Below are 14,650 nucleotides of genomic sequence, written 5' to 3' on the forward strand. Positions count from 1 at the left end.
TTGAATCAAACAACGTTCTCCAGTGACATACAAACGACTTTCAGTTCAACCATGCCAATTATATTAGGACGAGACATTATCTCAAAGGGCGGTAACTCGCACCAACGAAACCTCCAGTTGAATCAAACAACGTTCTCCAGTGGTATACAAACGACTTTCAGTTCAACCATGCCAATTATATTAGGACGAGACATTATCTCAAAGGGCGGTAACTCTCACCAACGAAACCTCCAGTTGAATCAAACAACGTTCTCCAGTGACATACAAACGAATTTCGTTTCTATCATGTCAATTATATTAGGACAAGACATTATCTCAAAGGGCGGTAACTCTCACCAACGAAACCTCTAGTTGAATCAAACAACGTTCTCGAATGACATAAAAACGACTTTCATTTCTATCATGTCAATTATATTAGGACGAGACATTATATCAAAGGGCAGTAACTCGCACCGACGAAACCTCTAGTTGAATGAATCAACGTTCTCCAATGACATACAAACGACTTTCATTTCTATCATGTCAATTATATTAGGACAAGACATTATCTCAAAGGACGGTAACTCTCACCAACGAAACCTCTAGTTGAATCAAACAACGTTCTCCAATGACATACAAACGAATTTCGTTTCTATCATGTCAATTATATTAGGACGAGAAATTATCTCAAAGGGCGGTAACTCTCACCAACGAAACCTCAAACAACGAACATTTCAGTCCCCTTTAATGCTGAACAATATCAAACTGTTTTGATGTAATTTGTTGTCAGGTGAATCTGATACTGTGACATATGTTGTTTAGTGTTGGAACAGTTAAAAGAACGCCATGAAGACAAGTGGAAATAACAAGTGTCTGTGACGGTGCCACGATAGGGCAGGAAATAAGGTCACCTTTCCCCAAACACCTGGTGTTGTAACTGTTTGATCATTATTAATAAACAATTGCTTTAGTTATAAAGGGAACTGAACAATGGACTCAGGTTTCAGCAGACATTTGATTTGATTATATTAAGGGTTTTGTCACTTGTATTATTCAATAACTCAGGATTGATTGATGCCAAGCTAACAATTTCACGTTATCACAACGTTATGCTTTCGCTGTTACAGCGTTATCCTGTGGAATCCCATTTACGTTGTCACATCGTTATAGTTTCGTTGTTACAACTTTATTCTGTGGACTCCGATTTACGTTGTTACAACGTTATGCTTTCGTTGTTACAACGTTATCCTGTGGACTCCCATTTACGTTGTCACATCGTTATAGTTTCGTTGTTACAACGTTAGGCTTTCGTTGTTACGTTATTCTGTGGACTCCCATTTACGTTATCACATCGTTATATGCTTTCGTTGTTACAGCGTTATCCTGTGGACTCCCATTTACGTTGTCACAACGTTATATGCTTTCGTTGTTACAACGTTATGCTTTCGTTGTTACAACGTTATCCTGTGGACTCCCATTTACGTTATCACATCGTTATATGCTTTCGTTGTTACAACGTTATGCTTTCGTTGTTACGTTATTCTGTGGACTCCCATTTACGTTATCACATCGTTATATGCTTTCGTTGTTACAACGTTATTCTGTGGACTCCCATTTACGTTATCACAACGTTATAATGCTTTCGTTGTAACAACGTTATTCTGTGGACTCCCATTTACGTTGTCACAACGTTATATTATTCTGTGGACTTCCATTTACGTTGTCACAACGTTATGCTTTCGTTGTTACGTTATTCTGTGGACTCCAATTTACATTGTGACAACGTTATATGCTTTCGTTGTTACAACGTTATTCTGTGGACTCCAATTTACATTGTCACAACGTTGTGGCCTGACGTTCTGATACGTCATGTTTACGTCGCCACAAGGTTAAAGTTATTTGATGCTAACGTATTTTGCCTTGTCTTAAGTTCTGTTTAACGTTAATAGTTGAATAACATTCCCAGTAGCGAACAGTACATATGAATAAAAACAGAAATTCACTTTGAATGTTTATTCGTCAAATTGCATGTTGTTTTGGTCGTGTGTTTTCTGAAGCTGTAGCTGAATAGTGAAGAAAGAATCTCAAAGTGATACGTTTTACAGAAAACTCTATACGTTGTGAGGAGCCCAAAGCATAACATTTCCTCAACGTAAATTTGCAACTTCGTTGTTATTACGTTGTGACATAACGTTATAAAATGACGAAATACTAACGTTGTGACAACGTTGTGTCATGACGTTACCAGCTTATAACATTCCCACAACGTTGTGTGTTAGCTGGGTAACTGTCATTATGCAGCTTATAACATTCCCACAACGTTGTGTGTTAGCTGGGTAACTGTCATTATGCGACACAAAAGATTGATTGATTGGTTGGGTCATACTTATGATGAATTACAGTTGACAGTCGAGACGATTTTACCCAGGACAATCTGAATTGAGTCATATTTGTTTACTGACACTGTGAAGAGTGAGTGAGTATGGTTTTACACCGCTTTTAGCAATATTAGCAATATCACAGCGGGGGACACCAGAAATGGGCTTCACACATTGCACCCATGTGGAGAATCGAACCCCGGTCTTCGGTGTGATGAGCTAACGCTTTAACACATCCCTCCAAATGTAGAAGGAGACACAAGTCAAAACACATCTGATAAAATGTACTGGGGATTGATTGAAGTTAATAGGGACCATATAGATTTCCATATAACATTGTAATACTTGATAATCAGGAAAAAGCATCCACTTAATAAGTTTTTGACATATTTTGTGTTATGACGTTACCGTGGACTTTGAATTTGTAACTAGCTTTACTGTTTGTTGGACATGTCCTTTAAAAAGCTTATCTTTTATGCCTGTGATATCAGATGTAAAATCCACTCACATTTTTATAAAATGGTAATTTTAAATACTTGTATGCCTTATATATTGTATCCAGTTCGTGTCTGATGATGAGCTTATGCAGTAAGTAAGAGGACAACCTCGATAATCTCAGGCTATACGTTATGATAACTCTCCACCATACCCTGGACGCATCTACGGCTTGGCCCGATGATTTTATTACCTCCCTTGGCTGGCTCCGCATTCTGAAAGTAGCCACTCAGCAAAGCCGCCGTTACAACCGAACTTGCCAGTGTCAACAAAGATGGCGGTCGCAGCCGCGAAGGTTTGTTCGCAGTGCGTCTCAGATTTTTGGGAAATCATACAGAAAATTTACAGGTCTGAAACTAAAAATATATGCAAGAAATCCTTCAACCTCTTTCAGAGTACCTCTGCATCAAACTTCCCAGCGTAGACACCTGATTGGATAAGAGGCCAGCCAAGGGAGGTAATAAAATTATCCGGCGGAACTGTAGATGCGTCCAGGGTATAGTAGAGCGTTATCGTAACGTATACCCTGGAGATTATCGAGGATGGTAAGAGGAATGTTGAATAAACATACGTTTTGGGGACGTATATTCATACCGTCAAAAAGGGTCATAACTGATTAATTTTTCAATTAATGTATATTATCACTGATACCTTTACGAAGTACATACGCAGATCTTGATTTTAATACCTACTTTTATACAATGTTTTACTCGACGTGTCCGATATGTAATGGAATACTATACATTTATTTTAATATATCTCAGTTTTCAATATATTTCGATTTGTCTCTTCAGGTACATTAATAGTCTGAAACATAGTGATATGGTGCTATTGTACATTGATCTATGCCTCACTGAAACAAAGCTTGATTCAAATGTGAATGTATTAAACAATACATGTTTGTAAGCTTTTTGTGGTATTTTATCTTTGTGCTGTTTAAAGCACCCTTTCGGTTCGTGAGAGATATTTGGTAGTATTTCCGCTCTACTTCCGTTGTGAGAGCAAGTATATTAGTCTGTTGTAAACTGGAGTTCAATATTGACTGGTTAAGTAGCTGTGGAGTGTTTGCACCTATATTTTAAGTTCAGATGTAAGAGATTGGTAAAGGGGCGACCAATACACTTGACATATAATCTGTATCCCAAGTGGGGCTTCAATGACAAGATTGGTTGGTTGGTTTGTTGTTTAACGCCGCACTCAGCAATATTCCAGCTGTATGGCAGCGGTCTGTAAATAATTGAGTCTGGACCAGACAAACCAGTGATTAACATCATGAACATCAATCTACGCAACTGGGAACCGATGACATGTGTCAACCAAGTCAGTGAGCTGCCTCTTATGACAAGCATGGGCTACTGAAAACCAATTCTAACCGGGATCTTCAGGGGTTAAATCACAAGAAGGATTTAGTTTGTGATATAAACATAACAAGACACTTCCTGAAAGCATATTTATTATACTTTAGGCTTATATGTTGTACATGCATAGCCAGTTCTGTCTGTACATGAGTACTCTGTCAAATCTCGATGTGTCAACAGTTAGAACATCAACAGCAGGAATAGTATACAGTAGTGGAAATCTGGGGAAATTAACCTTCAAATTATCTGTTTTGACAATAATAACCCACAATTTGATAAAAGCTATGTCTATATGTCTGTGCTACCAAGGAATCGCTGTGAGCCTTACTGAAGGAGACATGGATAAATCAGATTATTTCTAGCTTGGACACTGCCTTTGGGAAAAGGGGGATGCACTTTGTGATTTGACAATTCACATTTAATACCGCAAAACATGTTTTGAAATAAATAATTCCAAATGAGTTAGTCATAGTGTTGCTATAGATTTAGGTATACTGTTGTTTATCACCTAAAAAGTGTCTGAATGTGTGCTTCCTGAAGAGGGATACACACCTATAAGCCTATCCTCTGTATTAAAGGATGTCCACCTGGAAGAAACCCCAAATATCTTTCGTTTTATCACCCAATCCAAAATATGTAATATCACCTAAAACAATCTGTTTTAATTTTCTTATTTTGTTCCAACCACAGCCCTGTGTATATTTCTAATAGTTTTAAAAAAAAGTACTATAAATCCCAACTAGGCCATTATCCAAGTAAAAGTTTCCTTGAAATGATGCTGTTTGTGTCATCTGGATGAGATGAGGAGAGTTGCATACATGGCAGACTTCCGTTTTTCTGATATTAAACACAGGTAACATTCTTAGCAAAATGTGAGCAGCATACTGCAGACAGAAAAGAACATCTTAAACATCAATGTGAAGAAAGTTGAAATGCTCTGAACGATAGGGCAACCATGACTTGCTTGAAATAACAGTACATACTACTTTCTTGAAGAATGAAATTTAAGTTGCACATACAAGATTCTGAGCTGTTGTTTCACATCAATCCTTCTCATGACAAACAAACGGCTGTAACAAACAGAAACTCAATAGGTAACAGACAGAAAGATTGGCACATTCTATAACTCATCTACAATCCTACCAATAAATAAAATGTCTAGAAAGCCAAGGGGAATGTGAGATAGGAAGAGAACACACATACATGCATGAGATATAGCACCAATCTGAGATCAAAGGTAATGCAACATGTCAGTAAAACTTTCATCTGCCCTAACAAAATGGTTCCAACTTACTTTTCACCTGATGACCAGAAAGCTACATATTATGCTTTATAAAACTGCAAATTTATTTAAAATAAAACACTGTACCCTAAATTAGTACCTCTCTGATTTAATGCCTCTCTTCAGAGGTATCAAATTGGAGTACAAAATCTTATTTCAAAAGATTTCAGCTACTTCTTCAGACAGTTCCACAGAAGATTATAGAGTTTGGATGAGCTCAGACATCCTAAACATTGTGTGTTTTCTTTTTCAACCAATCAAAATATAAAACAGGTAGGTCTCGATCATTTGTTTTTTAAAACATTTTTCTTTAAATTACCTGTTTATCTATAGCGAAACAAGCAAGTTTGCACTTATGGCATTAAATAAGGTGTATAGCAGGATGGTGATAAAAACTGATGATACACCTTGAGAAAAACACAAGATCCAAGGGCAAAATATTGAGGTTGGTTCGCTCAGAAAGTTGAAACCCACACATTTCCTATTTTCATTGTTTGATTCCTGAACAAACTAAAATTAAATAAGGTTGTAACTTGAACAAATTGTTTCTATCATGTAGATAAGGCATGCCTGTCTTGTAACATATCAAGCATGTAACCAGTATTCACAGTTGTTTCATGCCTTAAATCTTCACAAATTGACAAATAATCATCAACATATGTACTTATAAATATTCCCATATAAGCGAAGTACGAGCCATTGATGCAGGATACAAATATAAGTACAATACAGAAGTCTATCAAACAAAATGTATTTTTCAATAATAATGATAAAAATATTAAAAAAACCCAAAAATGTCAAGCAAAACAACCAACAAACTAAATGAAAGACTTATTTGAAGCAGAAACACACTGGTAGGGAGAACAAGGGGGATAATATATTACCCTGTATGTTTGACACAAGTTATTGCAATGGTACAATCGGTTCGAAGCACTTGAACAACAAGCATTGGCATATTGAGATAAGACGTGGTTGGGGAGGAAGAGAGATTTCCCCCATCCCTTTGTGAAAACATTTGGTGTTTTCCTATTTGCACATGTATTTAATGCCCAGGAATTAAATCTTTGGATATCACTGCCGACTCCAAAAATTCCAGAAAACATGGATTTGTATGTTCTTATTCATCCTCGATGATCTCCAGGGAATACGTTACAATCACTCTCCACTATACCCTGGATGCATCCACGGCTTGGGGCGATGATTTTATTACCTCCCTTGGCTGGCTCCGCATTCTCACAGTAGCCAATCAGCTAAGCCGCCGTTACAACCGAGCTTGCCAGTGTCAACAAAGATTGCGGTCGCAGTTGCAAAGGTTTGTTCGCAGTGCCACTCAGATTTTTGAGAAATAATAAAGACAAATTCACAGATCTGAAACTTTAAAAAGAATATATGAAAGAACTCCTTCTACTTCTTTCAGAGTACCTCTGCATCAGTTGCGTTGCCAAGTTTAAACGGTTAGATAATTTAAGACGCGAAAGTGAGTAGTGATTGGTTCGCTCAACTTCCCAGCGTAGGCACCTGACTGGATAAAAAGCCAGCCAAGGGAGGTAATAAAATCATCGCCCCAAGCCGTGGATGCATCCAGGGTATAGTGGAGAGTGATCGTAACGTATGCCCTGGAGATTATCGAGGATGGTTCTTATTCAACACTGGGTAAAAGGTTATGAAGACAGCTGTTTGCAAAGATTTGCAACAAGCATGATACCGTTGTGCGTTAGACATAATTACAACCCAAGACACAGTGTCATGTTATAATAAACAGAGACTTTGACAAAAGATAAATATATATCTGTGTAACCATGGTAAGCCTGATATTGATAAGGGCCAACTAGTAGACTTGGTACCGGACAGAGTTGGTACCACTGCATACCTGTTCACAAAGGTACCATCTGTTACTGTTGACTGGCACAGATACTCACTAAGTTACAGTAGCTGTATGATGAAGGGAAAACTAATGTGCCTAAACTAAGTTCAGAGCAGCATCTAAAAGCATACCAAAGTCTTGCACACACTGTCAGTCTTGCTCATCATAATTACAAACAGCTAGTACAAGAGTCAACAGTTTTATGTTGCTCTAGGTAAACCAACCATATCATGGCACCAGAAATGAGCTTCACATATGCTCATAAGGGGAATCAACCTTGAGTAAAAACTAACAATTTAACTTGATATAATGTGACCAGATAATAATGCATCAACATGGCTGTGTTTCACCATTTATTGTTGAATCACCGATCAACTTAATGCTGTCAGGCTGATTTCCATAGTTTGGTTAGAACCTCAGTCTTCAAAACCTGAAAATATTTAGCTATCTCTTCTAATCAGGTTTGGATGCTACTAAGATTTCTGTTGCTCATGCTATTAACCACTTGTTTGCCTAGACTGGCCATATTTACAGGCAGCCATAATGTAGGTTGAACATTGCAGAATATTTTCATTGGTAACAGAAAGTTCACCTGCTCATGTTTAGGACTCTTTTGTAGTGCTTTATTAGATTTGAATCCATAGAGCAGAAACAGACAGCACTGGTATCTTGTTTAGGCCCTGTTGGAAGAACAGCTTTGATTCAGTCATGAACAACCTTTGCTTGTTTTGAGGGTTGAGTAAAAAGATTGATGGCAGCTCCAGGGATTTAGAGACTTGGATTACTGAGTGCTACCACAACCAGACTCGTTGACTGGACCTCACTTGACCGTGACATTTCGGGACAGGAACACTGGACTGTGTGGCCAGAACTAAGGGACATCGTGTACACAAGACTGTCAGTGTGGCAGGCTCGGGACGGAGGACGTGAAGGCGATGAGGTGATAACAGATCATGAGAAAATATGTTCCTCTATTTACATGACATTTACATTTAAGACTTATGTAAAAAAAAACAGTTACTGACAGAATAAAGTACAGGATTTTGTTAGGACAGCACAAACAAACACATTAAAAACAATTCACATCTTAAGATATTTGAATTCAGATCTCATCGATGTGTTGACTTAGGAAAGAATGCAATTTGCTGTAACAGCAATCTAAACAAACAATTGATATGTCTTGATCACATCATCAATAAACCATCACATACATTGTCAGATTATGTGGCGATCTGAGCCGATCTCATTTCTGAATATTTAGTAGGAATTTACATGAATTTAAAAATTCATGCTGCAATATTTGTGGTTTTGGATTGGTCATAATCAAATGATTGTTGAATGTTGACAACTTTAAAAAGAGATTGACTTAGTGAATCACTTACACTTTCCTCTTTTTGACATCAGTTTGAAATACCTCGTGTTGACAATAAATCTGTGACACTCACACGTGTGTGCATTAAAATGTTCCTACAGCTATTGGTAGTAAAAGTAATGCCATCACTAACTCCATATGGAAAAGAAAATTTTTTTTGAACTTCCTTGTGCTAACTTAAAGATTTTTTTGGTCCTAGCTTTCTTATGACTAGTTAAAAGTACATGACGTGTACATGACTGGAAGATATGTATAAAAACTACAATTGCACAAAGTTTCAAATAAAGGAAAGGCCAAAATAACAAATCCACCAGCGTAAGAATAAAAACAAAAAAGTAATGAGATATGTCTGCTTTCCAAACTGTACAACATACAGCTCTGGCCTAGAACTAAAAGTAACAAATATTGTTTACTGAACACAACACCTGAATGAGTATTATGCAAATTATTTTTCTCCAAAACTATTTTCCAAACATGTTCAAGCAGTTTATGTGCTTATCAGTAACAAAAAAACAGATTATTGCACACAAGACTAGATAAAAATGTATGACAAACCAGAGTAAGAAAATGTAAGAATACAAGAACACTGATACAAAATAAGACTGTCTCTTAGAGAACATAATAAAAATGGTTTCACTTACGTTAATACTCAACCTGTATTTCTCCCATGTTTTAGCATGTTTCCAAGTTCTAGATGGAAAATTAGCAGTATAACTATAATATATTGTAAATGTTTGCATCATATTCTACTGAATTACATGTACCAGAAATTCAGCTTTTGTAATGCAATCATTCAGAAGCACAAATAGTTCTGAGGGAAATAGTACTTAGAGTGTAATAATCAAAGAAGATATAATTTCACCTTAATGTATCATGCCAAGTGCTGATTGACTTTATATTTCAAAGCATGCAAAATGTATTGTACTAAATCTCTTCCTTTGAGGCTTTACAAGCATATTGATACCGGAATAATTGAAAAACTGGTAATGGACAAGTGTAGCTGTCAGGTTTCCATGGAGACCTGATATAGTTTACCGGGACTGTGAGGCTCACACTCAAGGTCACCCAGACAATAATATATATGCACAGAAGTTCATCAAAGCTGTGCAATTAAACAACCTTCACATTGCCTGAGTTATGTCATGCTGCAAAAATAGAACTTACAGTTAAATAAATATCATACAGACAGATGTCAGGCATGTCTGTGCATCATGTGAAAATCTCTGCCACTCTGGTAGATTTATATATATATATATAGACTGCACAAGCAATGGGGTTATATAACCATACATATATTCAAGTTTAGTGTTTTAAAAATACCAATGAAGGACTGACAGAATTATTTCTTCAACAGATTAACTTCATCAGCAAATGACCTCACATTAGACTGTGATGGCCGTGTTAGTTATCTCTTACACATCTGGTGCACTGCAGAGATCGATAAAACCACTATCAACAGGGTTCCACTACAAACTATCATACACTCAGAAAAACTCATAAAAATATTTAACTACTTGAAAGTACCGTTTATTGTTGTGTTTAAGGCAGGTTTTTGTACCTAGAATTAGAGGACTTGGAATTAGGGCTGCCTTAAGTGACTGAGTTTGGTTTTACACAGCTTTTAGCAATATTCCAGCAATATCATGGCAGGGGACACCAGAAATGGGCTTCACACATTGTACCCATGTGGGGATTCGAACCGGGTCTTCGGCGTGACGAGCCAACGCTTTAACCACTAGGCTACCCCACCGCCCCTGTACATAAAAGAATGTGGTGTGAAACCATGAAAAACAGGAGTGAGTTTAGTTTTACGCCACTTTTAGCAATATTCCAGCAATATCAATATCAGCAGAAGTGGGCTTCACACATTGTACCCATGTGGGGAACGCGCCAACGCTTTAACCACTAGGCTACCCCATGGCCCCAGGGCTGCCTTAAGAACAGGGTAGATGATCTCACAGTTTTCCTGGCTGCATCACTTTCAGATTCCATTGGGGACATCCACTGGTGATGTCAATTGGAGTCTGATAGCCACCTTGATATTGTTTCATATTAAATATTTGCATTTCATTCGAATAACTGTTCCAAGAACTAATTTGCTATAAAAACTTCCATCGTATACAAATTCCTTGTTTGCACTATAGATTTCTGTATGTAAATTATACTGTTGTTTGGTTTTATCAACAGTGATATACGGTACCTCTATATCTATGTTTAACAGCAAATTCCAAGTCGTAATACTCAAAAGTTATTAAACACTTCCCAAAAAAAACACAGAGGAATAAATCAAAAAGTAAAGACTTAACCAATATTAAGTATTCGGAACATACATACACAAAATATCAAATGCAAATCTGAAACAATACACAACCCATTTATCATGTTTAACGCCATTCATACTAATAGTAAAAAGTATCAATTATGCCCAAAATAGTAAACAGATATAAACGTCATCTGACAAGTATTCCATCCAGTGCTGGAGGCAGCTGCGTCATGCTTGAGGTAATCAAAATGTCATAACAAAAGTTATTCAAACAGTCTGCAGTGCACCACCGGATTTCTACAGGTGTATTATTACCACGACAAGGTCACAACATGCATTTCAAGTCAGTTGCTTGACCCGAAGATTCTTCCTCCATTAACGTCCTACATGACCTTGACCTCAGGAGAGCTTCACTGTGTCCGAACTGACCGACCTGCAATGGGATAAACAAGTAATTTTTAGATGCATAAGTGATTATGTTGTCTAAAATCAAACCATGGACCGTTTCAGTGGTCTTAATATCATTAGAGCCAAAACTATGATAATCTTAATGTCATAAGAGCCGAAACTACAACAATTTAACACAGACAAATTGTGACGATAGCATTGTGAAATTGTGCATGAATGATAGCCATTGTAAGAAACCTGTACAATAATATAGATTTATTTAAACAGATATATTAAATATATTTCTTTAAAATAACAAAAAGATACCAGATTTCTTTAAACAGATATGCTAATTCATATGTCTTTAGAGAATGCTGAAATGTAAGATGTAACATCAGATATCAGATATCTAGCTGAAAGTAAGTAAGTATGAACATCTTTATAATATGTAAAAGACATGAAATAATATACTTCTAATATATTTCTTGAACCTGAATCTTTATGATTATAGTGAACATTATGATCAGTGAAGTGTGATGAGGTGAGTGAAGTATACCACTCACAGTTTAACAGGGATAATCACATGTATCATTCCATTTATAATTAATTATGAACATCGGTTTTGAGATTTAAGGAAAGATCAAATATCCCAATAAAAGTGGAGTTGGTGTATGATAAATGAGTGACATCAGGAGGTACAGTTAATAAATAATGCAGGATAGTATAAATTCTTTAATCTTTCATAAAAGACTTCATAAGCGCGAAAAATGGTTACATATACTACCCATCAAAAGTTTAGACTCACTAGTGTAAATGTAGCCACTTACTTCAGTCAATGGTTCTAAACTAGTTTTCACAAACTATTCCATACTGTTTAAAGGTGCTGTTTAGTCATGAACTGATGTACTGTACAACATATTCGTAACATTGAAAAGATTATTGTCATGAGTTCAGTAAATGATAAAAATCTGTGGCGAATTCTTAACAAAACTTTACACCAAAACACAGCTGTTCACATGCATGACATATGCACATGCATTTCAGCAATTTGATGCATGATCCTGGTGCAATTCATCTGCATAAGGTTTTCAATTGGTTCCCCTGAGTTGGTGGAGAAATTCATCTTAGATGTAACCACATATATAACATAACATATAGTGAGTGCTTCAAGAGAGTCTAAACTTTTGATGGGTAGTATAATTCAGATATCATGGCCGGCATTGTTAGCGAAATTCATGGATTCACAAATTTTTATGTTTATCTTCCACCATTTTTAACATTATTCATTACTGTTTGCTTCAAGACATGGTGTTAGATACAGAAGACATTTAATTGACTTCAATGTTTTACGCTTATGAAGGTAAATCTACATCGAATATATACATATACAAGCAGTTCTTTTAATTTTTGTTAATCCACAAACGTGAAGACATAATGAAGTCAACTGTTATAAATATTTAGGTCACCAGAAAAATAGACCTGCTATTTTAATCATTCACATTTAAAAACCGAAGACAATAATGTGGAAGCAGTTTAGTCCAATACTGCAAAACAAGCCTTTCCCATTCTGAGATCAGACAATCGGAAATTGTAGTGCATTAGTGGGTGTGGCCTAAACTGTTTACCAAATAAAACCTGTAAAAACTGCTGGGTAAACCAATCAAATTTCACAGAATCCCTTGCAATACATTAATAATTTCATAATTATCGCTCATCATAAAGTGATGAAAATGAAAATATTAATTCCTTTGTGCATCAGGGTTGTTAAAATACTTTTCCACATTTTTCCACCCAGCTTTTCCCCAGATATTCCTATCAAACATGGAATATCATATTTTTAAAGTGCACGCCATGCCACTCAAAATGTCAGATTCACAGGAAAAAGTTGTTAAACACCAACGGAGTGGCCAAATGAAGTCACATGGTAGATTCGAATCAAGTTTACTTTCATACATTAAATATGTAAAAACATAATCCTAACTTTCAACCCATTAAGACTTAAAACAAATAATAAGAAAAAATAACAAATTACAATTGGGTCAACTTTTGTATTGCAAACTTCCATTTAGTTAAGTTCTTAAAAAATAAAGCAGACAATTTGTAATAAAAAGAAGCTACTCGAAACAAGTAATTACAGATAAAATTTTCTCATGAATTGATCCTGGAGGTCTTTCAGAGCTCAGTACTGACAGAATTAATTCAGATAGTGAGTTACTCGTATGCATAAAAATTTCAGAGCTGACACCTTCAGAAAATTCAGATAAGTACATATGCATACCAGGATTTCCTCTATTTGATGCCTCCGTTATATGATGGCTCTCACTGACACTGTGTCAGTCTGTCCAAAAGAATTTGTGTTTCTAAAAAGAGGCCTGATCCATCATTTGGTGCAGTTAATTATCCTTATCACATTAAGATATTGCGTGTTATTAGACCCATAAACTTAGTGATTTGCAACTGTGCCAGAAGTAAACAGACACCAGTCACTAAAAGACAACTCGTCAACAGCTTGCGTGAAGTTATAGACACCTGTGCGTCTTATGGAGGAAATATGGTATATGAGGAATAAAACATGACTGAGAACTAGCTATGTGATGTACCGGTGGCATGATTGAAGCAGATGCTATAATAGCCTACCTATACAATGACATTATAAATATATCTGCTAAATGATCATCTACTGTGCTGAAAGCATCAGGGTCATGAAGGTGTAATCGTCTAAGGCACTGAAATGTGTTCAGCTGCATCTTTGAAGCAGCCAGAAACTTTGTTAATGGGTTTGTATATTTCCTGGTTTGTCGTTACTGTCCCAAGCTCATATGTTTCACCAAAGTGAACCCCTTACCATCTAACACCTGCATCACTTAAAGCCTCCCTCACAACAAGCTGACAATCTTACAACACAACTCACGGACGGAGTATACTATAAATCATGAAATTAATGTTAAAAATGCAAGTGACACATTTCAATCAGGGCATTTTGGGGTATATTTTCACACTGACGGAACAACAACCTACACAGCCTAACCACTGTTAGATCGTGTGATAACTGACGGAACAACAACCTACACAGCCTAACCACTGTTAGATCGTGTGATAACTGACGGAACAACAACCTACACAGCCTAACCACTGTTAGATCGTGTGATAACTGACGGAACAACAACCTACACAGCCTAACCACTGTTAGATCGTGTGATAACTGACGGAACAACAACCTACACAGCCTAACCAATGTTAGATCGTGTGATAACTGACGGAACAACAACCTA

At 36.5% G+C, this 14,650-nt stretch overlaps 1 protein-coding gene and 1 long non-coding RNA gene across 3 annotated transcripts in view; both read right to left on the reverse strand.

Moving 5' to 3' along the window:
• Window positions 1-4,289: 4,289 nt before the first annotated feature.
• On the reverse strand, window positions 4,290-6,759 carry LOC124254764. The gene is made up of 2 exons (XR_006892545.1): window positions 6,032-6,759; window positions 4,290-5,887 (listed from the first exon to the last, which is right to left on the reverse strand). It is a non-coding gene; the product is annotated as an uncharacterized LOC124254764 (long non-coding RNA).
• Window positions 6,760-10,619: 3,860 nt separating this feature from the next.
• The window catches only part of LOC124254762 (transmembrane protein 245-like), a 33,593-nt gene continuing 29,562 nt past the window's right edge, over window positions 10,620-14,650 (reverse strand). For both annotated transcript variants that reach the window (XM_046688614.1, XM_046688613.1), the window contains one exon: window positions 10,620-11,424. In XM_046688614.1, coding sequence (XP_046544570.1) covers window positions 11,402-11,424 — 23 coding nt within the window. In that variant the 3' untranslated portion in view covers window positions 10,620-11,401. The remainder of the gene's footprint in view (window positions 11,425-14,650) is intronic.

Source organism: Haliotis rubra, unplaced genomic scaffold (assembly GCF_003918875.1).
Source record: "Haliotis rubra isolate DU_JTF1 unplaced genomic scaffold, ASM391887v1 Scf580, whole genome shotgun sequence".
In the NCBI taxonomy this organism is placed as follows: domain Eukaryota; kingdom Metazoa; phylum Mollusca; class Gastropoda; order Lepetellida; family Haliotidae; genus Haliotis; species Haliotis rubra.